This window comes from Cyanistes caeruleus, chromosome 3 (assembly GCF_971803275.1).
Source record: "Cyanistes caeruleus chromosome 3, bCyaCae1.hap1.1, whole genome shotgun sequence".
Lineage (NCBI taxonomy): Eukaryota > Metazoa > Chordata > Aves > Passeriformes > Paridae > Cyanistes > Cyanistes caeruleus.
The window spans coordinates 50,019,651-50,047,017 of NC_141703.1; the positions used below are offsets into that span (position 1 = coordinate 50,019,651).

General features: G+C 40.1%; 1 protein-coding gene across 16 annotated transcripts in view; it reads left to right on the plus strand.

Annotated features, from left to right (window-relative positions):
• The window catches only part of KLF12 (KLF transcription factor 12), a 303,507-nt gene that overhangs the window by 201,388 nt on the left and 74,752 nt on the right, over positions 1-27,367 (plus strand). For all 16 annotated transcript variants that reach the window (XM_086881064.1, XM_086881071.1, XM_086881067.1 and 13 more), the window contains one exon: positions 16,096-16,253. In XM_086881064.1, the coding sequence (XP_086737190.1) occupies positions 16,096-16,253 (158 nt within the window). The remainder of the gene's footprint in view (positions 1-16,095; positions 16,254-27,367) is intronic.

Consider the following 27,367-nt stretch of genomic DNA (forward strand, 5'->3'; position numbering starts at 1 on the left):
TTTCTTCTGTCAAGATGTCCTGTAGGACCTTTTTTGTTACAAGTGATGTCCCTATGCAGCTGCCATCAGGAGAGAGGATGAGGTGTCAGGTGAAGCATATGTGATTCAAAATTCTGCTACCTGCAATGTCTTGTCTGTTCTGGGAAAAAGGGCATGACCCATGCTGTGTGCATGGCTCCTTATAATCCCATCATGTTAATCCATGTTTCTGTAGCAGTTGTTACACTGATAGTCCTGGCAGTTTTAGTTGTAGGCTTGAGCTGCAAAGAGAGTGGAGAGGGATGGCTGAAATTATGGCTCCATGGCAATCAGTAGGAAGTTGTTAACCAGTGTGACCAGAATTTTCCCCCGAGATAATAATGTGTTAGCAGAGTTATTTTCTTGTAAGTTGACTCTTCTGTGTTTAAGAATTCGAGTCATTAGAGATTTTACTATTTTAATTATTTCTTTTCTTCTGATACTCAATGAACAGCTCTTCATCAAGATGCCTTGTTAGATTTTGGTTAGCTCAAATAAAAAAATATTTACATTACTGTGTTTCCATTTAAATAAAGCACTACTGTCCTTGAAATGTCAAATAAAATATGACGTGTCAATTACTGTATGTCAAGCACATGATGTATTTTCAGCCACTGTTGATTTAGATGGGTTTTGATGTGGGCTTGACGTATTCTAATGGTGCTTCTTCAGTTCAATGAATGTCTTGAAAACAACAGTGAATGGCACATAAATCACAGCACCACCTTTTTCGGGGACTTCTGCCAAAACATGGAGTAGCAGCTTTGAGTTCCTTTGAATATTTGGTCTATAATGGCTCTTTTGTCCCAGAGTTGGGAGCCTGTAGTTTCTGGCAGGTTTGCCAGCAGAGCAGAAGCAGTCTGGTCATAAAACTGTTTTATTCAATTATTTTTTAAACCACTACTTTAGAAAAAGAAAACAAAATATTTTCCTAAGAGATATTTTAGAAATCCCATGCCACTATTTGTCTTGTATTTTGTCCAGTGATGTGTATATGGTAGAAAAGCATGAAGTAGCACCATAGACATCATCACCATATTAGTGTCAGTAAGGGTTTCTCCTAACTGTATTCACCTAAAATGTGCATCTACTTGAAGGATGAAACAGTCACTTCTATCACTGCAAACAGTAAGTAGCATTTCTGACTTAACAGCCCAGTCAGAAATGAGGTCAGGTTATTTTCTGATCTTTCCTACTACGTACTTCATTTACTCTTCTGCCTGGAAAACATGTGCATTCATGCAGCCACATGATTCAGTCAGGTCCCAAAAAGATGATACAACTTGGATACTATGGTGGCAGGAGGAAGAGGGAGAGGAGGGAAAGGCTGGTATGCCCACAATTGCCCCCACAAAAATGATACAGAGCAGGACTAAGAATATCCAGGAAAAATAATTTGCAGTGCTCTGGGGCTCCAAGCCATGTTTTCCTCCTTTCCCAGTCTTTGCTCCATTAAAATGTAACACATTGCTTTAATGAGAAGGTGTGCATTTAATTTGTCTATACTTTCAAAGGGTGTTGTCGAGTAAGAGTGACTTCGAAATAATGTGAGAGTTGTCTTTCAAAATGGCTTTTAAATGCAGTGTTTTCAGATGGGTAGGGTTAGGCTTCAGCCCTTCAGAAATACAAGCTCACCCATGGGACATCCGTGTAAACCACATCTCTGCTCTTTGAACTCAAAAGGCTGAAATAAAAGCAGCCTATCTCAAAACCAGATGAGCACTGGAAAATTTTTTGTTATTGCTCAATTTTTTGTCACAGCAATGAGACACTAAAATTTACCATCCTGGTGTGAAACAGAGAGCAGTGTGCTATGCACCACTTGTTTGGCTGAAATTCTGCGATTTTACACACCCTCTCCCTGCCTGCTTTTTCCAGAAGATGTTTGTCAGGCTTCTAGTATGAAAAATGCAAGAGGTTCACCTGCCAGGCCATCAGCCACTGAAAAGGTTAAAGATATTTTGAAAATGACTGTAATTTACTGAACATAAAACATACTGAAATTCAGACAGCTTGTAGGAAGGACCCTAACAAGAGTAAGAAATAACTGGCCAAGGAACACAGCTGTTTAACACCACATGGAGCAAATACATTGGCAGAAGTGCTACAGCTTCATTCTCTGCCTGCTGTGGGACAAGTGCATGTCAGGAGAGGATCTTCACTATGCCACAAGATGCTTCCAGGTCACAATTAACATTATTACTATTAAAAATTTGTTCCATCTATATTAAAGACTACCTACGTATGTGTAACTCACATGTTTGCATTTGAGTGGCCAAGTGTGAGATGTAAATGGGAAACTGATTTTGAGGTTGCTGTTACAGCTAATATGAAACTCGTTACAGGCTTCCACTTTCCTACTCAGGGAAAGGGGAAGAAGGTGGCCTTGGAAATGGGAGCTTTCAAAGAGGATTTAGGAATGTAATTGAAGTGAATGGCTTCCCAAAAACAATATTCCTGAAAAAAATGCTTAGAACATCAAGTTGTGTGTCCAGATTGTGGTCTTGTGTCAAACTCTACTTCAGTCTACAACAACAGTCCTCATCACTCCATCTCTTGTCTATAGGATAAAAGTATGTAGTGAGTCAAAGAAATGAGAAGAGGGGTGGAAAGGAAGAGCCCTGCTCTTTCTGCCCCTTGAAATGTGTTTCTTCGCCTCTGAGTGGGTGTCACAGGTGCTTTGAGCAGGCACCCTCACATCCAAGGCAGTGTCAGCAGGGACACCTGTCCAGAGTGGAGGTGGCTCCATGGGATTATGGGATCCCAATGCCAGGGTGAGATGTCTGGCTTGTGTTATTGAGGCAATTTCTTGTGATGGCCATCGTTGTCTCATCTGATCCTGTGCTGAATGCCACTCTGATGGCTCCCTCCATCTGTCCAACACTTTCTCTTATTCACTGCAGTTACAGCAATGCCATTCTGTTATGCTGGGAATTTTGGATTTGGATTTGGTTGTTTTTTTCCTGTGCCTCTTCCAAATGAACAATTGTGACAACAAATTGCTTTGATAATTATCCCTTTTTACTGCATGCAAAGCTCCAAATGTTTTAGGAAATTATGGGTGTTTTTTGATCTTTAAAGTTCTGGTATGTTCCATCCCATTTAACAAAACAAAGCAAAACAACATATGTGTAGAGTTGAGTTTTGCTACATTTTAACAGACTCACATTTCTCCCCCAAAAGCTTGAGTGTAAGCACACTAGTTGTTCTTAATTACTACATTGGCAGCACTAGCTGATGCTTTATTTGGTGACTGATACTGTTTGTAAAATCTCATATAGTAAACAGGCAGAGATTTTAACAGATTAGAAAGGGGAAAATATCTAGGAATAGGAATAGGAATAGGAATAGGAATAGGAATAGGAATAGGAAGTGTATGTGGGCATTTTCTAGTTGTTTTTTTTCTCCAAAATGGAAATCTTAAAAGTAGAACTAAATGAGTCCTGATGTGGATTTAAATTATTAAGCCAAATGTCCTGTTGGTGAAGATTTGGGAGAATAAATGTTTTCAGGGAAGTAATAGGCATTCCAGAGATGAACAAGTTGGATCCTGCATCAGCACAGCTGGCTTTGGGCTGATACATGCAGGAAACTCTGATAAACAAGGAACTACTGGGTCCTAGACTGGTGCTGCTGACTGCACAGTTAAGATACTTGAAATTCAGATCACTGTCTTCCAGCCACCCAGATCTGTTGACCTGTGCTAATGAGCAACATGCATAAATTAGCAGGGTGAATGGAGTGTCCCATTGTTACCATCCCTTGATTCTGAGCATTGTAGGAATTGCAGTTGGGAGGGATATCACAGCTTCTGAGAGAGCAGATTTCCTTTGCTTCTTTGCAAGGTTTTGTTTGTAATTTGAGTGTACTTCCAGGTGTGAAAATAAATGATAATGATGGTAGTGTAAATAATAAATATATCAAGTATTGATATTATGTAGCACTAAATAGGACAAGCAGCATCAAAAGGTTTTTCTCTGCCCATCTGAGAAGCTCTTGGAAGGACGTCTGATCTCCATTACTAAGGTGTCTGCAAGAAATTCTGCTGATGACAGGATGATTTTTCTGCATAGATTGAAACTTGGTTCCTTCCCTCGTCCCTGAGACAATTTCAAATCAAAGGAAAAAGTTTGCTAACCTGAAAAATTTAGCCTTCTGTTAAAAAAATGTTCATTTAACTACTGTACTATATGACTGTGAATTCTCTTTCTTTTGTTGCATTGTTTCTGAGTGATGAACCTAACTAATTCTTGTGGGATGAAATGAAATAAAATTGATTTCATAAAGCCTACCAGCATAGAATTTTTCCCTGTTGCTAGTGTGTAGGGAAGGGTCAGGTTAAAAATCGGGTGGTTGCAAAGCTTGTTCAACTTTGTATGTTTTTATCCTTTCCTGAACAGAGCATGAAATGTCTGTTGAAAATAGCAGAATACTTTCTGTCAAATAATTGAATACTTAGCATCCCAAGGAGAGACATACACACTTTTGCCAGTAGGAAAAAATTCCTTGACAGCAGAAGGCATTGTTATGTTTCAAAAAAACCTGAAGAGGCAACTTAATTTGAATCTTACCCAGTTTAAATCCCTGAAAAATTCACATGCAAAGTAATAGTGAATATAAATACCCAAGTCCCCAGTTCAGTTTTTTGTTTCAGCAGGGGTGGAGCATGTTTTGAGTGCAATCTTGACCTTTATTTTGATGACAAAAATCCATCAGGATATTGTTCTTGCCTTACTAAAGAAGATTATTGTCATCTTGAAGATGTTTGTGGTTTTCCTTGGCAAGGGAATAGCCACAGTGAGGGCCCATCTAGTTTTTCAGGAGGATGACCATGAGAGCATGCCCAAGAAGCCACCTTGACCCAGTGAAGTCTGGAAGAGTGGAGTTGCTTGGCTACCAGCCTAATCAGGGCTCTTGGAAAAGTGTTGCGGTGTATTTATTAGGAAAAATAGACTTTGAGTGCAACTGGAATAATTTCTGTGATGAGCAAATGTGTTAAAGATGTATTTCCTAGTACAAAATGTACCCTGTGGCCATATGCCTGCTTACAGAAGAAATTTTGATTTTAATCAAACCTTGCCTTGCTTGTGAGACTTGAGAGCCTAAATGCAATTCTGCCTTGGTGAGAAACTGTTAAGAGGACCCATTCATGAAAACAATACTCTGGTTTCCTCCTTCTGTTGGGAAATCCTATGTTTGACTCCACTGAAGAGAATGGGAGCTTTGCCAGACTTTGAGGCCTGTGTCCAAGCTGGATATCTTTGTGGCTGCTGAGCTGGTGTAATGATAAACAAAGAATTGTTGAAATTTGGCTTTTTGGTATGTGTGAAAAATACATTAGTGCTCTGCTGCATAATTAATTACAAGTGGAAAAACTCTACTTACTGCAGACTGACTATTTGCTGTGTGGAAATCAGGATGATTTTAATAATGGAGAGAAGAAAAGGAGTGTTGCCCACATGATGCAGGAGATCTGTGCAAGGCCAGTAAAAAGATGCAGTAACTCTTCCAGCTCATGTAGTCATGAGTTTCCTCTCTCAGGAGCTGTGTGTCTGAGTGGTTTCTGCACCTTTCAGGGGAACTTTCTATCCCAGGGTGCAGATGAAGCCACCAGAAATCTTCCAAATACTTGGAAATACAGAAACTACAACTGTGTAAATTTCTACTTCTGCAAACTATGACACTCAGTGACAAAACCTAGCCTTGTATGAGACAATGCCCAGCTGGTGAATTGGCAGCAAGTCTGGGGGAAGAGGGGAGAAATTAAGGAAAAGAAGTGGCAGTCCTTAGGAAAGGACTATGAGAAGCTGGGACTGGTGAAGCCCAGAACATTGCTTCAGGTGAGACTACTGCTGTAAGTAGGTGTGGAAAACCACAGCTGCAAGGAGAGGTAGTGGTTTTTCTTCATATTGCAGTAGTGTATCAGTACTCTGTTCATGTACTGGGACCTCACTGTACTTTGTTTTGCAAACACAAAACAGCCATAAAGGTGTGGTAAGGATCTCGTAATCCAAATGAAGGAATACATACATCATTGATATGCATGGGATGTAAAGCCAGGTACAAGGTAGTATATTAAACAGAAAAGCTTCTTGTACAAAATATATATATCAGGATTCCTTGTTAACAAAAATGCTCAGTAACATAATCTGTATGGCCCCTGAGGGGTACTGTTTAGGTTTATAGGATGTTTTTCTCTTGTTCTTTTATAAAAAAAACCCCTTTTCATTGTGAGAGGGTGCTCTGGAAGAACAAAGTAAGCAAAACTATAAATCTCAGAATTTATTGATTAGAAAGTATGTTAGGAAAAGAAACCCAAATCCCTGAAGTATGATCTTGTGCTCAGTAACTTTTTTGTCCCCCAAATGAATTAAATTATTTAGTTCCTTTTTTCCTAGACAGATGAAATAGGTAGGATAGTTTTCTCAGTTACAGATGAATACTTGGCAGTATATACTCTCACAAAGGAGCTTTTAAAGGGCTATGGGGCATATAAAACCTAGTCTTCTGAGATGGCTTTCTGTTGGGGGTGGCAGGCTGTTTTCACACACAAATATATATATTTATAAACACCAGAATGTACACTTCAGTGTGGTCAACCATTTAGTAGTTAACAAAATCTGCTTAATGACACAGAGTATGACAGATGACCACCCTTAATTGTATTACACATAGGTATCTAGGGTAATCAAATATTTAACTTATCAATAATAACCCTTCTGAACAGGAAGAAAGTAAAGGTCATTCACATGAGCTTCAGTCCCAGTGGAAACAATGTCCTCATTTAATATCACTGACTTGGCAAGATGTTAGTGGCAATTTTGTCAGCTAAGGATACAGAACAGAGAATTTTTAATCACCACTGCAGTGATCAGTTCCACATTTGTTACTCTGACCAGCAAGAGGAGGTGGATGTACAGTCACTGGGACTGAATACAGTGTTGTACAGTGTGAAGAATCAGAATTAGAGATAGAATTAGAATAGATAGAATCAGAGATAGGAGAAGAAAGTAAAAGCAAGGTAGAATTCAGTGAGTCCTGCACTAGAAAGGAGGGTCTGTGCTCTTTGAACAAATAACTGGAATGAAGGTGAAAGAGATACATATATATGCACGCACTCATCTTTTCTTCATGATGAAAATTTCAGCTCATCCTATGTCTGCAACACAGTCATTTTTATTTTCCTTTAAAAAAATTTTTCTGCTGAGATTACCAGTATTGACAAGGCTTGTTTGCAATATGTGTTGCCAGAAAAGTGTGAAGAAAAAGTATGAATCAGAAACAAGAAAGGTAAAAAGCAGGGCCCTGTGAACTCAGAGCTGAGCTGTAGGTGCTCAGTTACCCAATTTTCTGCTCTGTTTAGAAAGAAGCAAAAAAGAAAGAACAGACTTGGCACTGACGCAGCCTTCGTCTGGAGGGAGAGTTAGTGCGGCTGGTGCTGGAGATCCTGTGAATGATCACTGCTGTTCTGGCAGCTCTGAAACCAGGGGACAAAATAAGATGCTTTTCCTCTGCTACTCTAGGTTCAGCTCCCAGGCCTGAACTAGCATGCATTAAACTTGTGGCACACAAGATTTCAGGAATTACTCCTGCTTTCAGGAGGATATACAATGCTTTGTCTCCAGATCCAAAGAACAGACCCATTAGTTCACTTGCAAGTTCATTTTGAAGATATGTTTCCCCATTGCCTGAGGTTTCCTTTTTTTCATGAATTTTCACTCCAGGTTCAGAAAAACATTTGGCTAAGGCAAAGGAAACTAATTTTGGAGATTTTTCTAAGTGAAGGTTTATGTTGGCTCATGGTCACTTGGTAGTCTTTCATTATAATGTGTAGATACGTGTATTTATGCATATATGCACTTTGTAGGAACTGTTTAGAATATGAGTATGGCTGAGCACTGGTACTCATTGCCCAGATAAATGCTTGCTTTTTTTTTTTTTTTTTTTCTGTCTTTGGACATTTTCAGCCTTAAACAGGACAAGATATTAACAACTTGGTCTACTTCTGAAGAATCTTGCTGAGCAGAAAATTTATAGTTCTTCCACAAATGTGTTTTAATGTTAGTATTTATTCCATGATAATAGACCATGTTACAAAAAGGGTGTTAACATGGGCTTCAACATCCAGAGCAGTCTTTGCATTGTGTTCAGCCATCCTGATGAGCTGGAAGGGTCAGTATTGCAGCTGTGCATCCTCTATAACATGCACGTGTTAGAAGAAATACTTACAAACATATGTAAACTGCTGTCATGTGTCACCTCAGAATCTCTGACAAAATCTAAGGACAGGTGTCTCACTTAATATGAGTCCATCTGTATGCCCTGGCATGTTAGGAGAAACATGAAATTCGTGCTTATTAAGGAGCATCTCAGTAATTCAGTAGGGCTGGTCTGGGAGTTGATGTTGCTCAGGTTTGGCTACTGCTGGATGTAGTAGTACAAGTTGTCATACAGCCACGAATTTTCTCAAAACCAGGAAGAAACATTTTAATGATGTAGGTAATGTCTAGGTGCAAAGTAGTTAGCATGTAATTCCTTTGCTTTTGTACACAGTATCTCTCTAGGGTAAAACTTTGTCAGTTAATAAGGGTTAAATAGATGGAAAGGCTTTGGTGTTGTTTTTGTTTTTTTCTTGTGACATTTTAGAGTTCATCATAGATTTGATGAATGGATTTTCTCAGAAGTTCCTTACAGTTCTCCAGTCAGCAGATCTGGGGGGCGTGCTGGAGCACCTCATAGATGCTTACTGGCCCAGCTTTCTTTCCTTAAAAACCCAGAACAGAGGAATAGTGTGAAAGAGGATAATAGGGTGTGTATTTGGGTCTCAGCCCACTGTGGAGCCAGGATGCACCTCAGAACACCAAAGTGAAAGAGCTGGAAAGTTCTTCTGGGTCCCTCAGCACGAGTATAGATCAGGAGGATAAAATACCTCATGTCCCAGCTTAACGCAGCTGATAACAGAAGTGATGAATAGTTTTGGTAAGGTGTGCCATGGTTTAAGTTAGTGCTTTTCTTAGTGGGTTCTTTCCTTTTGCCAGAAGTTTGTTCCATGTATAGCTGAATTTCTACTTCCACCCCAGCCAGAACAATGTTGTGACACACTTGGGTTTTGCAAGGCAGCTCATCAGTTCAAGTACCTGTAACTGGTTTCAACAGTAAATGCTGCAGATGAAGTCAAGATCAAAGATGTGCAGTTTGCTGACTGCCCAGGTCAGGGATATAACAGATGGGAATGACCATATGGAGCTAGAGCAGAGGATCCCTTTTACCAGGGCACTGCCTCTGGCAGCAGCCAGCAGTGGACACCTAGAACAGTGCATAACAAGAGAAACTTACTGTGCTCCTACTCCCATCTGCCCATCTGCTCCTAGTGCAATTTCGCTCCAGCTCAGGCACTTTCTCAACCAAATGTATTCGAACCATCTTTTATCTCTGTCTTGTTAATCCATGTAATTGTCCCATTTAATATGTGTGCTGTTTGTATATGCTGCCAAATTCCTTCTTTCCTTCTTGACAAAAAGTATAATTTCCAGTATATCATCACCTTAAAGTACAGTGATTGAAGTAATGACTGCTAATAAAAGAGTAGCACATATTTTCCTTTTATGATCGCCTTAAGTATTGCTTGATATGTTTTAATGTCTAACATTCCTAAGGCAGCTGTTTTCCTTTCATGAAACATTAATTAGAATCTAAGAATCAAAGAGGAGAAAAAAATACATGTGTATATACGCATATGCATCTGTTTATGAACAGGAGACAGTAGCAACCTTGTACTTTTTTTTAAAAAAGTAAATATTTGAGTGAGAGAAGCTTTTAGCAGGAGGCAACACTGATATTTAAACATTTTATAACAAAAAACCTACTGTGTTCTTATATAGTAGGATTTTGGCATCTGACTATGAAGAGGAGTTTTATAAACTGTAATGAGAAATAATCTGTTTCATATTTCTTCACGTTGTAGTGTGTAGTGTTATCACTATCCTGAATGGGGCAGTAACATGACATAACCTACCAGAAAATGAAATTACATTATGTGAGAAACTGCTACAAAATAAAGTAATTGAGAACTGGAGACTGGGAAATGTGATTCAAAGCCATTTTCAAAAAAAGCACATAGTACCCCACATGTCTGTTAGGGTGTGAAACTTAAGGTCTTAACTAATAGAAGGTATGTTGTCTTAAGTGACATCATCTTCATGAATGAATGGTGTGCTGCTGTGGATGTGTTCATTCAGAAAAGTGCCAGAGGAGCCCAGCAAAGGTGTTGGGACCATGGTCATCCCTGCTTCTGAGGAACCTTGGTGGGGAGCTGCTCTGAGAACCAAAGGAGGAGTGGCAGCTGCAATGGGAGTGTGTGAGCATGCTGTTCAATGTGCTCACAGGGTGCCATCCCACAATCCAAAGGCTAGGATTTTAAAAAAAATATGTCTGTAGTTAGTCACTTAACAGCTCTAGTTTCTATAAATGTTAAGCAGCCAAAACCCATGATGCTTCTTTCTGCAGCCCTGGTTCCCTTTGAACACTGAGCAAATGCTAGAGATCCAAGGATTTTCTTCAACTTCCTATTACCACCTGAATGCAGGCATGCTGTACTCTAGCTTTCTGCTTTTATTTAATTTGCCTGTACTTTTAATTACTATAACTTACAGATTGACCCAGAAGCTTTGCATGTCTCATAAAATGAAGATTCACATTGCTGTATTTATACACTATTTGAATATTTGAGTATTGTATAGTGACATCTTTTTCCCTTTAAAAACATAAAACCTGTAAATATCTGTCCAAAATTGAACTGTGAGTGGGTGGGATATGAGTGGTTCTGGCATGTGTTGCCAAAGCATATCGTCAGCTCATAGTTATTTGACATGGTCATATCTCCCAATTTTTGTTTTCAGCTTATCCATTTACGTAGTTATTTCTCTGTGTCTTTTATACTGAAACATTACAAGAAGCAATTTTTCTGTGGAGCAGAAGCTGGATTTTCCAGTTGTTCCTGGTGTTGATTGCTTATGTCCATGTTCTCGATTTCTTCACACATATTCTAAATTTAGATGGAAGCTATGGTAATCACAGCTGGTTGCCACTAAAAGGAGTGATGACACTTCCCTAACCCATGGCCACAAGTTCCCATCCTCTGCCAGTGGATGTCAGTGCAGGTACTTGGCAGACTCTCCTACTTAGGAAGGCAAACTACCAAAAGCTTCTCGGATTTTTTTTGGCAGAATTTTCTTTTCATCATTGTGCGTCCTGCACTGGCCTGCTGCAGAATCAGGCGGGTGCCAGTGCCAACACAACTGAAAGCAGCTGGAGTGGGACTGTCCTGATGTGTCATCTCAGCCAAATCCTGTACTCCAGTACCCAGGGGCTGAGAAGCACAAGAGGACCACAATTTGTGTTATGTGGTCATGCCTGCTGAGCCCTTCATCCAGGCTGAGCAGACACTGCACGGGCCTGAGCCCTATCTGGTTTTTCCTTCTGTAGTAGCCATAGTGGAGAGACATGGCTGATACATCCTGGGTCTCACCCCAAAGGGAAGAGAGCATCTGCTTTTAGCAGCCATGCTACTAGGGTGCAGCCACAAGTCTCTCAATTAAATACCACAAGTCTCTCAATTAAATACAGGGCCCATAAAGCCCTGGCAATGTGACCTGATTGCTGTAGAGGAGAGACTTAGGTAAGGTGACAGCGATGTTGGACACAAACTGGTGTGACATGTTAGCCCTGGACCAATGTGTTTTCCATGAGGTCTTTGGAGGCAGCCAGGATGCGTAGCCAGAGAGTCTGAGCTCATAGTGGAGGGGCCAAGGAAAAGTAGAAATGGTAATCACAAGGATGAAGATGCAACACTGGGACACTGTTTGGGTTTGTAGAGCAAAGAGCAAAGCATGGCTCGCTGCACGTCCCTGGCTCCTTGCTGGCCGTGTCAGCCAGCCCTTGGCCAGTTCACTGGGATGCCAGCAGCACCCAGGAGCTCATGCCTGGGTGGCCAAAGGCATCTCTGTGTGTTTGCCCCAGGGTGAGTGCACTTGAGCACTGTTCAAGGCTTTAATAAACAAACTGTGCTTCCTAGGCAGCTCTGCTCTGCATGCTGCTCAGAAAACACGGGATCAGTATAAAGACACCCATTACACGTAGTTTTTAACAGTGTTACTGCCTGTGCCAAGGGCTGTTCACAGTCCACACAGAACAGAGGCAAAACACCTAGGAGGTCATGGGCAGCATTCATAGAAAGGAAAAATAACTCTGCAACCAGGGCCACATCTCATGCAGCGCGGATCACGTTCAGCAGAACTTGGTGGCCATCTAGTGGTGAAGTCCCAGTCGGTGTTAGGTTTTGTGACTTTTTATCTGACAGACAAGAACTTGGCCATGTGTGAGTTGCAAAGATATATGTTTTCACTTGTAACTGGAAGTAACACAGCTGTATTTTTATAAATCACCCTAAATACTCACATTGGTTTTATTCATTTCACTCTACTAACCGTACTGACTACAGGAGTTGTAGCTGCTCATGGAGGTAGCCAGCAGCCTCCCAGGTTCCCATTAGGTGTAACAATTTCTACACTAACAAAGAAATTACACTGCTTTTAGAAATAACAAACTGAAAATAAATAAAGATCAATCTGACAGGTCAGAACCCAGTTTTCTTCTTTAATTTATCATTCAAGCTTCATGTTTCAGCAGTAATTTAATACATCCTGCTGAGCTGTTAAGTGTGGCATCAGTCCTACTGCAAAAGCCCACCTTGAGCCTTAAAGGCTGCCTGAGTTCCTGGCCATTTACAGAAGACTTGGCAGCTCTCCTCAGGGTACCATGGTAGATCTTGGCTGATGACAGGTTTCCAAGTCTTCCCTCTGTGCAGTTGCTGGGGGACACTTAAATTTTCGAATTTTGATACTTCAAATTTTTAATTGAAAGAGGCTGCTGCAATATGGTTTGTTTGGGTTTAGGTTGGGAGAGGAGGAGCATTGGGGTATTTTTGTGGTGAATTTTATAGAATTTTAAAATGCATTTTAAATAAAAAGGCAAAGTAAGATAGTTGAAAAAATAAATGCCTGTGAATTCCCTGACCCATCCATTTCAAAGTCTTTGTCTACCATGATGCCATCAAACAGTAGTTTTGGGAACCCTGCGCTGACCAGAGACACCTGGCCCAGACCATGGCCTTCAAAAGACACAAAATGTTGTTTTGAGGACTTTCCTTCTGTTTGTCTGGTCAGTGAAAGTATTTCATAGAAATTGCTTGAGGAAGAAGGTGTTCCTTTACTGTTTGCATGGCAATGGGAAAGAACATCAGCAAATCATCTGGAAGTTACTGTGAGAGGGACTAATCTGAGGAAGCTCAAAAAAGCACTTTGTGCTTTTTTATGGGTCTTTGGTGATATCCCCATTTAAAGTCCCACAACTCTTCCAAGGCTGAAACAAAGCTGGTAGTGTCAGGTAGATTCTGGATCCTTTTCCACCAGTGAACTGCACTGGGGGTCCCCCTGAGCCACAGGAATTGAAGTGGCAGAGGAAAACCACTTTGGACATACACTCTCACTTGCCATGTGGGTCTCCTCTGCTGGTTAGTTTGTCATTTGTGCTGCACGGCTGCAAGGGGAAGGTGTGAGGTGATATTTGCTGGTTCAAGCTGACAGTAGCTTTTCTCCTTGCTGTGCTGAGCAAGTGATGACTGTGAAGCTCTCAGAGGATGGTGACAATATTTGTCACCTTCTTTGGCTTGCTCAGTTATTTTCCCTCCTGTGGGATAAGTAGGGTCCTACACTTTTCAGAAAGAGGGAGCAATCCAGTTAAAAAGCAGCAGCACTGATCATTTGCCACCTTCATGGCACTGCTCTGTGCTGTTCTCTTCTGTATAAATATCTGGGAAAGCACAGAGCAGTTCCCAGCAGTGAGATCACTTTCTTGTATGTGACAAATAGCTTTTTATGAGGTGCTGACTCTTCTCAAGGTTCATTTTGTCTCAGGGCTGGAAATTGTAGCAGCATTTTAAGCTTGATCCTCCTCTTATTTAAACGGGCTGTACTATCCAGAATCTGAACACTCTGTTACAAAATAGGGTTTTAAGACAGTTCATAAGTTGCTTGCAGCAAAAGAGATGCACAAATACTTATTTTTAAAGATCAGGATTTCCTGATTTTGAGCACTGGATATATGTTCAGTATTGAGTTTTAACATGTGATTTACACATTCGCTTTTATTTCATCTGGTGGGATGTTTAAAAAACCCCAACTAGACTGGTGAAACCATTCTCAGTGAATCATATAACCCAAGACTTTTATTTGTTCTGAGATTCAGATGCTTAAATGCAATTCCTAAGCCATTTCTGTGAGAGCTAGACATATCTATATTCCAGTCATATGGTTAAAGTACTAATGTTTCTTACTCTCTTGGGGACAACTTTTTGCCAGCTAACGTTGTTACTACAGCTCTCTGTCCACTTCTTCCTCCATTTCACAAATTCTTTGCACATCTGTTTATATGCATCATATTGTAGGCAGAAATAATTAATCTGGAGAATCTCTTGCCTACAGGTGAAACATGAATATGTATTAAAAGAGTACTGTTCAGAAAGAAAGTACTTTTTTGTCCCCCATTGGTGCTTCAAATTAGGATTGTACTCTGGAAATATTTAAACAAAAATAAAAATGCGTTATTTGGACTACCACTAATTCAAGGCTTAGAGATTTGTATGCAGAGAATAGAACACCAGTGAAATCATGTGCTAATGGTGTGAGATGCTTTATGCAAAGTTTTAACCCCATATAAATAGAACTCAGCAAGCTCTGGAAAGCACTTGGAGTTCAGCGTATGTCGTAACAGCTATAGCTGTACAGGATCTCCTCTATAACAGGGGCTTGCAGGTCACTGTTAACAGAGGTGCTTCCCAGCAGATGCATCAACATCAGTACTCATTTCAAATGCCTGCCTTAGTACCATGGCTTCCCCAAAGGTTCATTCTTTTTGTTCAGATTGATCTTGAGAGTCTAAAAGATCAGGCTAATGAATCTGTAGCCCATTTACCATGAGTCTCAATAAATCTCGGAGCCCCAGAAACCTGATGAAGGATGGAGTTGTTCCAGTACTTAACTAAAAAGGCTGATGTAGCTGTGGGTGACTGTGATGGCTGTGCAGTATAATCGTAGTGAGGTTGATAGGATGATCAGTTAATAATGATTTATGGATGGGTAGTACCATTACTGGCAGTCAATCAGAGTTTGAATCTTTGCCTTCCAATTTGATAATTCTTTAATCGACTCAAATGCATTGCTGTAGCAAGGCTTTCTTCAAGTATTAGGTCCAGCACACTTAGAAACTCATGCAGCATTACTTCAATGCTGTATTTTTCATTGCTTAAAATTTGCATAACTGATAGGCCATAGGACATTGCTGTAAATGGGGTACCTGTGATAAGTATTTATGTGTTTCTGTGCAGGTTGTTCTCTGGCCTTGTTCTAATAAACTACATTGATCAGTGGTCTGAAAGAAAATAAATTTCATTGGCTTGCACATGATAGATTGAAAACTGTTAAATGAGAAAATGAAAAAATCGCTGCTGCAGGGTGACCCACATCTGTTGGCAGTCTGTATTCAAGCAAACAACAGGTGTTTGGCCTAATGCAGGGATCCATAGTTCAGATCTGGGTACTGGAAACATTTTTTCATAAAAGGTTTCAGGCTTTTTATCTATTTAAACTTGTCAAAGAGAAGTTATGGAGGCTATATATAAACTTGTTTAGAAAACAGTTCAGTGAGCTTGTACCTGGACATATGTCAAATAAAAATAGAGCTCAGATAAAGTCAGGCTGCTTCGTTATTGGAGCAGTATTTCAAGGATCATGGTGGGTTTTCTGGGCAGTAAACAGTTCTAAATCAAGACTTCTGTTATTTCACACTGCAGAATATGTTCCTGTTCAAGCACTAATTGTGTCAAAATGTATAAAGGGAAGTAGTTAATTCATTGTTTATGTCACTTCCTTGCACAGTAACTTCTGTTACAGCTGATTTTTTGGGGCCTGGGATATACACCATTCTCTAGCTTAATTTTTTTGCTTCTGTTCTGTTTTTCAGTTCAATTTCACCGTTCAGTATTGAGAGCACAAGGCGTCAGAGGAGGTCTGAGTCTCCAGACTCCAGGAAGCGGCGCATCCATCGATGTGACTTTGAGGGATGCAATAAAGTATACACAAAAAGCTCCCACCTGAAGGCTCACCGGAGAACGCACACAGGTAAGATCTCCTGGCACTGTGCACTGTGGTTAACACAAGCAGGTGCCTTTCTGTCCAATTTAGGGCATAGTGAGCTTGTCATCCTACACTAAGAGCCAAAGGCTTGTAACTGAATAGCAGAGATGTCTGTCAGTGCATTGGCATTCTGGTGCTGCCCAGGAGTTTACTTTTGAATGGGACTTCCCTGTCATCCCCTCCTGGCAGCACAAGACTGGTGTCAGCATCAACCAGACTCTTCTCAGATAAAACTCAACAGAAAAAGTGGCCTCTAGGGACCTACTTGCTGTGCTTTAACAAAGTGTGGTCATTACTTGGGACCAGCCAGATCTAGTCCAGAGAAAACCCTGTAGGGCAATACAGTGTGGTCATGAATCTTCATCAGCATTTTTCTCAATCTACAGACCTGTTTCTTTTGAATCTACTTGCTGTTACAGATGTAGCCTTTGAATGCCAGGAGCTCATGAAATCCTTCAGTTCAATTCAAGAGTTAACTCAAGTCCTCAGTTTGTCTTTCTGGAGGCTTTCAGAGGCACCTACCCCATAATGGAGAGTGAAGTCATCACTGTATGAGAATTGGTCGCACTAGATCCCTACAGCAGAGATGCAAGAGTGGTGCCTAGAGGAGCTGGGTCCCATTCAGGGGTGACCAGACTTAACACTCAGTCAGTACCTGATGTCCTTGTTAACTTTATGGGCTGTTACTAGGCTGTATGACAGGCATGTAAGGCTTGCTGAAGCAGTAATATGTAATAGTTGTAATTTTATTGTGCGTAAACTCAGGAGCAACAATTTTAAGTTACCGAGAGCAAGTCTAAAAGGCGATTGATTGGATAGCTAGAAAGGCAGTGGACAGAACACTCTGAGCTTCAGTGCTACTCCTTAATCTGATGCTGATTTGCTTAAATTAAATTTATTGATTTCTCTGCTCTTAATGGACTTTAGCATTCCTGTAACTCCCTGGAGGAAAAATGGTGTTTATCCAGCATGTAGGAAAATGTTCTTTGCTGAGAATCTGCTGGTGCTTTCTGTGATCTGATGTACTCTTAAGAGTATAAGATATTATTTTAGAAAATTAAGTGAAGGCTTCTCCATTTCAGATGAGGCTGCATCTCCATCACTCTTTCCAATATGTCTTTTGGCTGGTAGGACTTTTGTTGAGAGGAGTTCTGAACAAGGCTTCATCCTAATATCCCCTACTAAAACAATTTCTACGAGGTTTGAGTCCCTTCCTTAAATAACAGAAATATTCTGGTGATCGGGGAATTTCATTACATTTCCTCCCAGTCCAATTTTCCTGGTTTCTTCACATCTTCCCATTAAGACAAGCCTTCTTCTCTCTCATTCTTTTTCATGTCTTGTCTTGATTCTTTTTTCTTCTTCCCATTTCTTTCCCATCTTAAATGTAGTCTTTCATCCCTACTCTTCTAATAGCTTTTATATGCCCTTACCCTGTCACCTTTTTCTGGCATTCTTGTTTTACCTCTTTTATCCCAGTCTAACCCTACTCTGTCCCTTTCCTTCTCCCTGCCTGGATTTCCATGTTGTTTCTTTTCTTGCCTTTATCCCCTTTGAGCACTACATGGCTGTAACAGATTCAAAGACAGAGAGCCCAGCAGAGAAGAACAGCAGAGTGTTTAGTTTGAAACAAAAATACCATTTATCGGCTGACACCACAGGGAAGTCACTCTCTATCCTGCCAGACTGGCAACCAGCCCAGGAGTATAAGCAATCATCGTGTGAGTTACCAAACTAGATGTGGACAACCTCAGAAATGTCACACCCAAGTGAGCCCAGAAACAGAAGAGACTCTTTTCTGCCCTGACATTTTAAGACACTGAGAATTACATTTGTCAGACGTCTGTAATTCTTCAGTGATCTCATGGGGCAGACCAGTGCTTGCAGGTAATGTACCCAAATCAGTGTTAGATAGTCAACACCACTGAATCTCAGGCTGTGTGCACTTAAGTGCTCAGAAGTAGGCACTAAAGGCTTGAGAGAATTCAGGTAAATCTCCGTGTAAGCATATGTATCTCTCCACCAGCACAAAAGGAGTTTGTCTACCTGCTGTAATTGTAGGATTGTATCCCCAGCCATGGTTCCCTGGCAGCTGGGTGTCAAGGCTGTGCTATCTGTCTGGGATCTCTGGGTAGTCAGAGCAGAGGGATTGGCACCTCTGGGGCATGTTATTCCCTCTTCAGGTATACCCAGGGATTGGCTTGCAAAGGTGCTTCTCTTTCACTGCTGAGTACAGAGGAAGCCCAGATACCTGCCAGGCTGTGAGTTGGCTGAAATGAATTTCCATGCCAAAATACAACTGTCTGAACTGTTTCATAGTCATGCTGGAAGTTGGTTTTATTACTTCAGGGAAAAAGAAAAATAACATCAAATCAAAAACCTTCATTAGTCAACTGATAACTGCTTTATATTGACGTTGCAGCAGGCATGATGAAGGTTGTGTAGTCTAGAAAAATGGCCAGTGCTAAATTAGCCAGTGTGAAAACCTGTGTCATGCTGTTAAAATTGAACGTGTTTTATGGGACATTTCAGGGGTCTTGATAAGAAGTTGTTATATTCAGACTTATATGTAGCATTGGCCATGAATGTCCTCGATGTACTAATCTCATCTTGCATTTTTTATCTTGGCCTTTGCTTTAGGCAAAAGAAGTTAATTATTCACGTATGACCCACAATAATTAGTGCAGTTTTGGATAAGTATAAATGAAATATGACAGCTATGCACGCAAGAGTGAGCAAGTTTCAGTAGGAAAGTTTCTGAGAAAAGATCACAGAAACTCGGCATTGCATAATCTGTACCTTATTTTTTTCAGGCAGGCTGATCTTGCTGACAATTGTTTACCTAAGCAGTATGTGTTTCAGAACTTTTTTTTTTTTTCATTTACTCAATGATCCTAAAGATCTTTTCCAATCTACATGATTTTCTGTGGACAGACACTGAAACATTCACAGTAGTTTAGACATGGAGGAATAAACAATGTGGTATAATGACAGGATGAACAGATTTGTTGGTTGGAAGGTATGCTTCTTTTCATCCTAATGAAGAATGAAAAGAGAATATTAGAGATGGTAGCAGTTGAATTTAATTCTCTTGGAGTAGCTCCTTGGTTTTTTAGGTATGCTGTCATCTAGCTCCTCAATACTTGCCACCAGTGTCCTCAAAACTTAGTGTGCTGGAGTCCACTGGGGGGCGGACTTGAATTATCTATTGTCTCTCTGACTGGGAAAACTGCAAGTGAAACCTCTGATAGATAGAACATTGCATAAATCACAAGCACTGGTATTAAATTTCTCTTTCTAGTATCAGCTTCTTGTTGTTGTTTTGCCAGATCATCAAATAAAGCTATCAGGAGGTATCAGGTGTGATGCAGCGCCTTTGGGGCTCGCAGGCAATCTTGCAGCTCAGGTTTATCAACTCCTGCTGCAAGGAGAAACTATGAGAAATTGGCTCACTGGACTTGCATTGAGTTAGTTTCTGCTTCAGTGAACTTAAAGAAAATTGCTAATCTGACTCCACAAAGGAATAATCTTTAAAAATGGGAAAAGCAGCAGCAGTGGGGTGCATTCCCAGTTTGTGTTCGTGTGTGTTGCACTTGGCACAGATGCTGGCCCCAGGAACAAGGAGAGTGTAACTGCTGTTTCCCAGGGGTCTGCACCTCTGCAGCCCTGGTGGGACTCACCTTCACTTTGTTGGTTTTACAGTGGAGAGGGAAACAAGTCAGAATGCTATTTTATGATCTGTAGCAGCTATTTCAATCATTTCAGGCAGTACTAATGTTGCCATTGACACTTCCAGTAGGACAGCTGAGTCCTACAGACTAGAAAGGAATACTGGTTCTTTCCACTGTATAAACATCTAAACATCTGAAGTGCTCATGGTTAAATCCAGTTCTAAATCTTGGCTACCCCCTTATCATATGAAGAAGCCTAAGGAGTTTAAAACATTGTGTGAATCATCCTGAAGAAGTCAACAAAGAAAGAAGATGCATGCTTTGAGGTTATGCGGGACATAATTTTACAGTGTCTGAAACGCAAGAGATTTGTTACCTGTCTCTTACCTCCACAGGATCTTCATTTACTGTAGTAGTTATCAGCATTCTGTATTTCTGTGCAACCTTATTTCAGTTGTTAGTTAAAACTTTATGGAAGAATGTGACAGTGAAGCTTTCTGGGTTCAACAGCTGCAAAAGCCTGGGACTTTCCAGGTCACATGAAGTGGGAATGGATTTAATCCATGGGTGTAGGCACCATATATCCACAGGCATGGCTTTGCTCCTGCCTTGGAGGAGTGGAGGAGGCCAAGGTCTGTAAAAAAGCACTTTTGTGCTAAAAGAGCATTTTTTGTGGGACTCAGATACTGGGCTGCAACTGCTGCTCTTTGTCCATGAGCCCCAGTTGGCACTGGGTCTGAATCACCCTTCTCAGTGCTGCTGCTGCAGTAGAGGGGTTGTTCTGTCAGGCTCTGCCAGGCTGAATATAGCCCCTGGGCCAAGTGAGTTTTTTAGTGTTTGGTGCTTTGTCCTTGATCAACGCCTATATCATTCCTGAGAGATGAGAGCAAATACCTTTGCCACAGACGTAATGAAGCCTATTTGTCAGTGTCAAGGGGTCTTCAGCAGTTTTACGTGGAGACAGTAAACATCTCAAAAGTACAGATTTGTACCTGAGAAAATGACAGCATTCCCTCCCCAAGATGTTCCTTTGTAGCTGGGTTGAGACACCACCCTAGAAGAGAGAGGACTAGTGAGTACATGGGTGTTTTATTTAGTCTGTGCTTTTCCAAACATTGCATTCCTCTCACTCACTGTTGCTCCATATATTATTTTAATATGAAAGGGCCCCTGTCATTAGTCTTTGTTCACATTTTCCTTTGAGCGCTTTCAGAGTGGACTTAAAAAGTCAGAGGCACCAAAAAAGCTATTTTTGTTCTGTAGGTTTTAAAACTCCATTCATTACCTGTTGTTTTCTTAAGGTCTGCTTAATGCCTTTTGCTAACTATAAGTTCCAGAGAGATATTTACAGATTTGTAATCCCTTCTTTAGACAAATATTGGGAGGAAGCAACATGTTTAAAATAATCTGTCTGGATTTTACTTGAACAGTGTAGATTTTTGGTCTCTAACACCCCTTTGTGTTACAACCACCCACCAGACTCACTCTTCAAAACCCCAGCTTTTCTTTCTCATGTCCTATGTTCTCCTTGCCCCTGAGCTCTTCCTGCACCATGAAAATCTGTCAGGTGAAAAAACCTCCAACAGCAGGTTCATATGCTGTTTCAGAAACTGGGAATTTAAATAAACAAAGAAAATTTAAAAAGTAACCCATTTTAATAGGAGGTCCTATTTGTGTTGGGTGGTGCTTTTATTTTTTAAGAAATACTTTCTTTTAATATTTAAAATTTACTGCCAGTTTCAATAAACAGTAGAGTTTTCCAATGTGAAAATGAGTATATTTCACAGAAATTTTCCTTTCTAGCCTTTCTGCTCTTTCCTTACACAGTTTCTCTGTAGAAGATAAACAGATTATTTAATAAATGAAACCTCAGCCTATTCCCATTGATGTGATGGGCTTCACATTTCAGGACAGAAATACATTTAAAAGCAGATGTCTGCTGGTGCAGTATGTATCAGGGGTGTAAGGGCAGGCTCACCAAAGCCACCATAGCCTAGACAGGTGATGTAGAAGTGGGAACCTCTGGATGTAGTGAGATAGTTGTCCGAGTCCAGATAATTACAGGCAAGTGTCCACACCAAAAGGTACTTGTACATCCAGTTCTCTTCCAGTAGTCACTGGAAAGTTAAATGATTTCATTTCTGGCACATTTTGCAAACTCTGAATTCACCTTACACACAGAGAGCAATTCCTCTGCATTGTAGGTCTGATGCTGTGCCGATATGGAAGAGTGCCCGTGTGGTTATTCCAAGGCACTTTGATGGGAAATCAAGTCTAATTGCGTCTGTGATTACTTTCAGTCTCAAGGTTATGAAAAATATTTTCAACAGTGCCCCTTGACTTTGTAAATATGGGGTGCATATGTGTTTTGTCTGTGTGTGGCACGAGGGAATAATGATAATTTCATTATGCAGAATAAGATTTTCTCTAAGACAACCATTTAGTACTTAATGCTCTACCTCCAAAGAACTGCAGTTCATCTAAGGTCTCTGGCGTGATTGTGGTCTACCATGTGTAGCCCTGAAGTGCCATGAAAGCAAGAAAGATGTCTTTACTCCCACCACTTCCAAAACACTTTCCCAGATGTTGCACCCAGACCTGGAGGAATAAATGCACAGTACAGGGTTTCCAACTCTTGCAGCCCACTCAGTCCCCAGCAGAGGGAACAAGTGTTTGTTGCTGATGATACCCCATGTCCTTTGGGAAGTGTGTCTGAAGTTGCTCATGCCCATCCTGTCCTTGTCAGACCAGCTTTTGATCAGAAGCAGTCTTTGAGAGTGCAGCATGCTCAAAACTGCAAGTAAGCATCATAAAAGCCTTTTTAAAAATGTTTTAGTCAGGTTTTCTTCTTTCCTGCCTTATTTTTATTTTTTTTTTGTACGTAAAAGCAAACAAGAGGTAGACCCTGAAAATTAGTGTTTTCACACTTCACTTTTTTGCAAATAAGCAATTAGAAACCTGGGTAAATTCTACAAAAACTTCTTGTTTCATGGGAAAGTAAAAAGATCTAATGAAATCTGTGTGGGATGAGGAGTTATTTTTGCAGTGTTTTCTCCATGTAGGATATGAAATAATGGTATTTTGATCACATTAATGAGCTTTCACCTTGTCCCTTGTCATGCATATTTTTGTCAGTTAATATATTTCTTTAGAATTGTATATATTTTATCTGGTTTTTATTGTGGTAAAAATTGGTATATCTTCTTTTGGAAAGTTTAATTCCATTTCCAACTCACTTAAATGGGAGGTGTGTTTTTTAATGCTCTATTTCTATACACAGCTCAGCACACCAGTGCCCATCCTCTGCTTGAGCCTGAATTCTAGCACAGTGCAAACACCAAATAATCAGTTGTGCAAAACTGTGTGAGACAAAGCTCATGCCTTGGAGCCTTTTAGTTGTTTTTTGTTTGTTTGGGGTTTTTTTGTTATTTCTTTGGCAGATTTTTGTTGCTGGTTTGGGTTTGGGGTTTTTTTTCAAAAAACAAAAGGAAGGTGTAAGTTTCATACTGAGAAACAGAAGTATTCTTCTTGATGAGCACGATGGAGCAGTGCTGGGAGGAGTGACACTACCAGCATCGACAGCAGATGTGTAGGGAAGTGTGACTTGTTTGCTGTCCCCCTTGCAGTTGTAGACCACAGTGAAGGAAAGTTGTTTTATTATATAATAATAAATAATGTCTTATTTGGGAAAGGTCAGACTAAAGCCCAAGCCTGCAGCACCCCAGTTAAGGAGAGTAAATGTGCAGCTCTGCTGGCACCCTCCATACACTTGGCAGCTGATAGAAGTATGGATCTGTTGCATCACCTTTCCCAAATACTTAAGTGAGTAAAGGCTGCTAGAAGAAGCAAAACCCCAGTTTTTCCCACAGCACTGGAAATTCAGTATATTATTCAGTATATATTTGCTATGGCTGTTGTGAAGAAGAAAACCTCATGTCATCTTCCACTACAGATATATCCAAAATATATATAATATATAATATGGTAAGTGTATATGTATATGCACTTTAAAACTTATATATACACACACCATGTCATAGAGGAAGCAAATCTCAGGAAGGTTAATAAAACAGTATTTTTCATGAACTGTTGGGATTTGGTTTGACTCCTGGATTCAGGTGCATAGGAAAAGGCCTTTTACATTTTAAATTAAACATTTAACATTTAACATTTTAAATTGAACATTTTCAAATGTTTTACTTTTTCTATTTTTACAGGAATTGAAATTTATCATACTGCATCAGCAGCACCCTTGGCAATGTACATAACTAATCTTTGTCCCCAAGTATTAATTCATTCTTATTTCACATAGTATTTAGTAAGGCCCATTCTGGGGCAAAGTCTCTGCAGAAGCCCCAAAAAGAGAAGATGTGGAATTTGCTTGTATTCCTTGTCTTTCTTTCTTTTCTGTGCCTGTGGTTACAGAACAGCCTAGAGACTGACATAATGGGTTTTCCTTCTTGAATTACAGCAAATTGAATTTTGTCATTTTATTCCCAAAGGCTTTTTTTTTTTTTTTTTTTTTTTTTCCTGGGATTTCTATTTAAATAGCATCAGACTGGGGCAATGTTATACCTAGAGTGGCATGTGGGACAACAGTAGTAGAAGGAAAGAAGTAGGGTTGCCAAATTAGTGCTGATCTTGCAGAGGGAGTGAGAAGAAGGGCCAGGAAGACAAACAGGACCAAAGCTCATCAGTGCAGTGAAATGAAAATGTGTTTGTGTGTTTTGATGTGAGAAAAGGACTCCCACCTGAACTATCACAAGTAGAGTTCGTAAATAATGAGTTCAAGGGCTGCCAAAGTGTAATGAATGTCTCTTCTTCTAGAGAGGAGGTTGTCACTGTAAATTTGAACAGAATAAATTGTTTTGTTCCTTATTTCCACATGAAGAAACCATGTCCCTGTGCTTTGCATAAGTCAGACCGAGAACAAGAAATTATAACCTGAACTTCAAGACGTGTCCCAGGCAGCACAGTATGTTCCTGCTCTGCTTGTAGAAATTGTTTTGCCAGACTTGCTCAACTTACACAAAACTTATCTCTTCCCGGAAAGATATTTTATTTGCATATTTTGACAATACTGAAACATGAAAGTCAGATTGCCTATGCTTACCACATAGAGAGAGTGAATTAATAACTGCATTAAGTAAATAATTGAATTATATTTTTGCATCAAATTTATTGAAAATATTTCAAAGTTTTAAAGGGTTTAAGCTGAGATCTAGCACTTTGATTATAGAAAGTAAGGTGTTCCTAATGAGTAAATTATAGCCTTGCTGTTCACTCTTGGCAGTTTTGGGAAGGCTGATGCTCTCTGATTTGGTTTTCCTACCTGCAGAATGGACTTGATATTTGTTACACGGTCCTACTGTGAAGAGAGACTTTTATGAGGAATTACATTTCAGAAAAGCTTTATAAGGCACTTCAAAGTTGTAAAGTGCTTGATAAGTGCTTTTTTTTTCATTAAAAAGTTATACTAATAAAAATATCACATAAAATGTAAGAATTGTCATTTTTCCCTTTCCCCCATGTCTGAAAGCTAAGCTCCTCTCTTCCTCTGGGAGTGCCTGAGGAGGCTCATTATCAGATAGTGTTTTTGCTGTAAAAGATTCTTTGCTGCCTGAAATTTCTTATTTTTAGTAGAAATGCAGAATCTAATTAGCCATCATTTGTGGTTTTCAATGTATGATTTCTTCTCCTAGAGTCCTGTCAGTTAGACTGTCCCATATGCTTCAGAACAATTCTGGTGCGTACATGGGAGCTGAAAACAGCTGACATAAATACTACACGTTACATATATTGCATAACTGTAGCAGAAACCAAACCAGGAATCACCAGGAGATGTCCTCAACCCTGCAAAACTGCGGATCTGTTCACTTTGACAAGAAAATGGAGAATATCAGACATAGGCAGAGGCATGCTTGCTGGCTTATTTATTTTCTTCCAATTTGTTTCAGGCTAAATCCTTAGGACCTCACTCTGTTTTTATGTGAGAAATACTCCAAAATAATGACAGTAGAAACGTGGTGCATAAAGATATATATAGCAGAACTGGGCATGTTCCATCTATTAAACTGTGCAAGTTTCGCTAAACCCATTGTATTTGGTGAAAGGGGTAAGCAGTGTCATCTCTTTCATGCCCACATCCTCCCCATCTAGAATTACTACACAAACTTATACATCAGGTTCTGTTTTCATGTGCTTTTAAACTTTGTCTTTCACAGGGTGATGAAAGCTTAAACATAGAAAAAATCAGACTAGATTACTAAACCTTTATCCCTGAACAGTCCCCTATGTTTATTTCCTCGTTATCTCTTATTCAAAATAAAAGTGTTAGCAACGTTTCAAAATTCTGTGTGCCACTGCAGGAGGGAGCTGCAGAGAAGTGACATAATAACTCAACAGTCATGGTGAAATTCCATGTGCAGAAAAAGTGAATAGATAGAGGTGTCTGAAGAGGACATAAGAAGGGACAGGGCACTTGTCTGTAATACCAGAAAGAGAGGGGAGTTGATGCCAGAGGAAGAAGGCTGTTTACAGCTTGAGCACTGGGATATTTTCTGTCCTGGTAGTAGACAGTGTTACCTCATGGTTGCCAAGAGCCTGCTAAACTGCTAGATAAATGAAACTTTAATAATACACAAATGAAAGGAACTGCAAGTGCGCAGGGAGTACATGGGGCATCTGCAGTTGCCGTAAATAACGTTCCTCGCCTAAGGAATGAATATAAGCCCAGCTCTGTTTTCTGGAGTTCCAGAACAGTTTCCCTGCTGGCAGAATAACCCATAAGTGTTTACATGGTGGTTTTGTGGTGTCTGTCTTTGAAACATCTGGTCTGGCATCAAATACTGTTGATACCAGCTAGCTGATGGGCAGAGGATAGCTGCTGAGGAACATCCCATGTGGGAAATTCTGCATGGCACATAAAAGACCCTGGTCCCTTCATTTGTTACATGGCATGTCTTGGGCTGGTGCCTACACAGAGTTTTTTAAATAAAGAATACGTGGATGTCATCGGGTTATAAAGTAAAAGTTCAGGAGATTTATTTCCGTGGGAGAATGGTCTTCCAGATGTCAGGGTACCTGAATAAAGATATGGGAAGACAGATGTTGAGCTGTGTGAAGGGTGGAAAATTTGGAAATGGCTGAACAGTAGTCATTATTCAGCATTATTAATTCAATATTTGAAGAGTTTTGGAGGATTTAACAAGCAGCAGCTGTAATCATGTTCTTAAGTGCCTAAGTGAGAGGAGTCATGGAAGGTTAGGAAAAATAATATGGTAAAAGTAATTAAACTAATTTGGTTTGTCACATCTGGACTACAAAAGACATGGTTTTGGAGGGCTCTCAGAAACAGATGTTGTGTTAATAGAAGATTGAAAAACTACTTCCCATTTGGAGCATTGATTCATCCCTTCAAAACTTTGG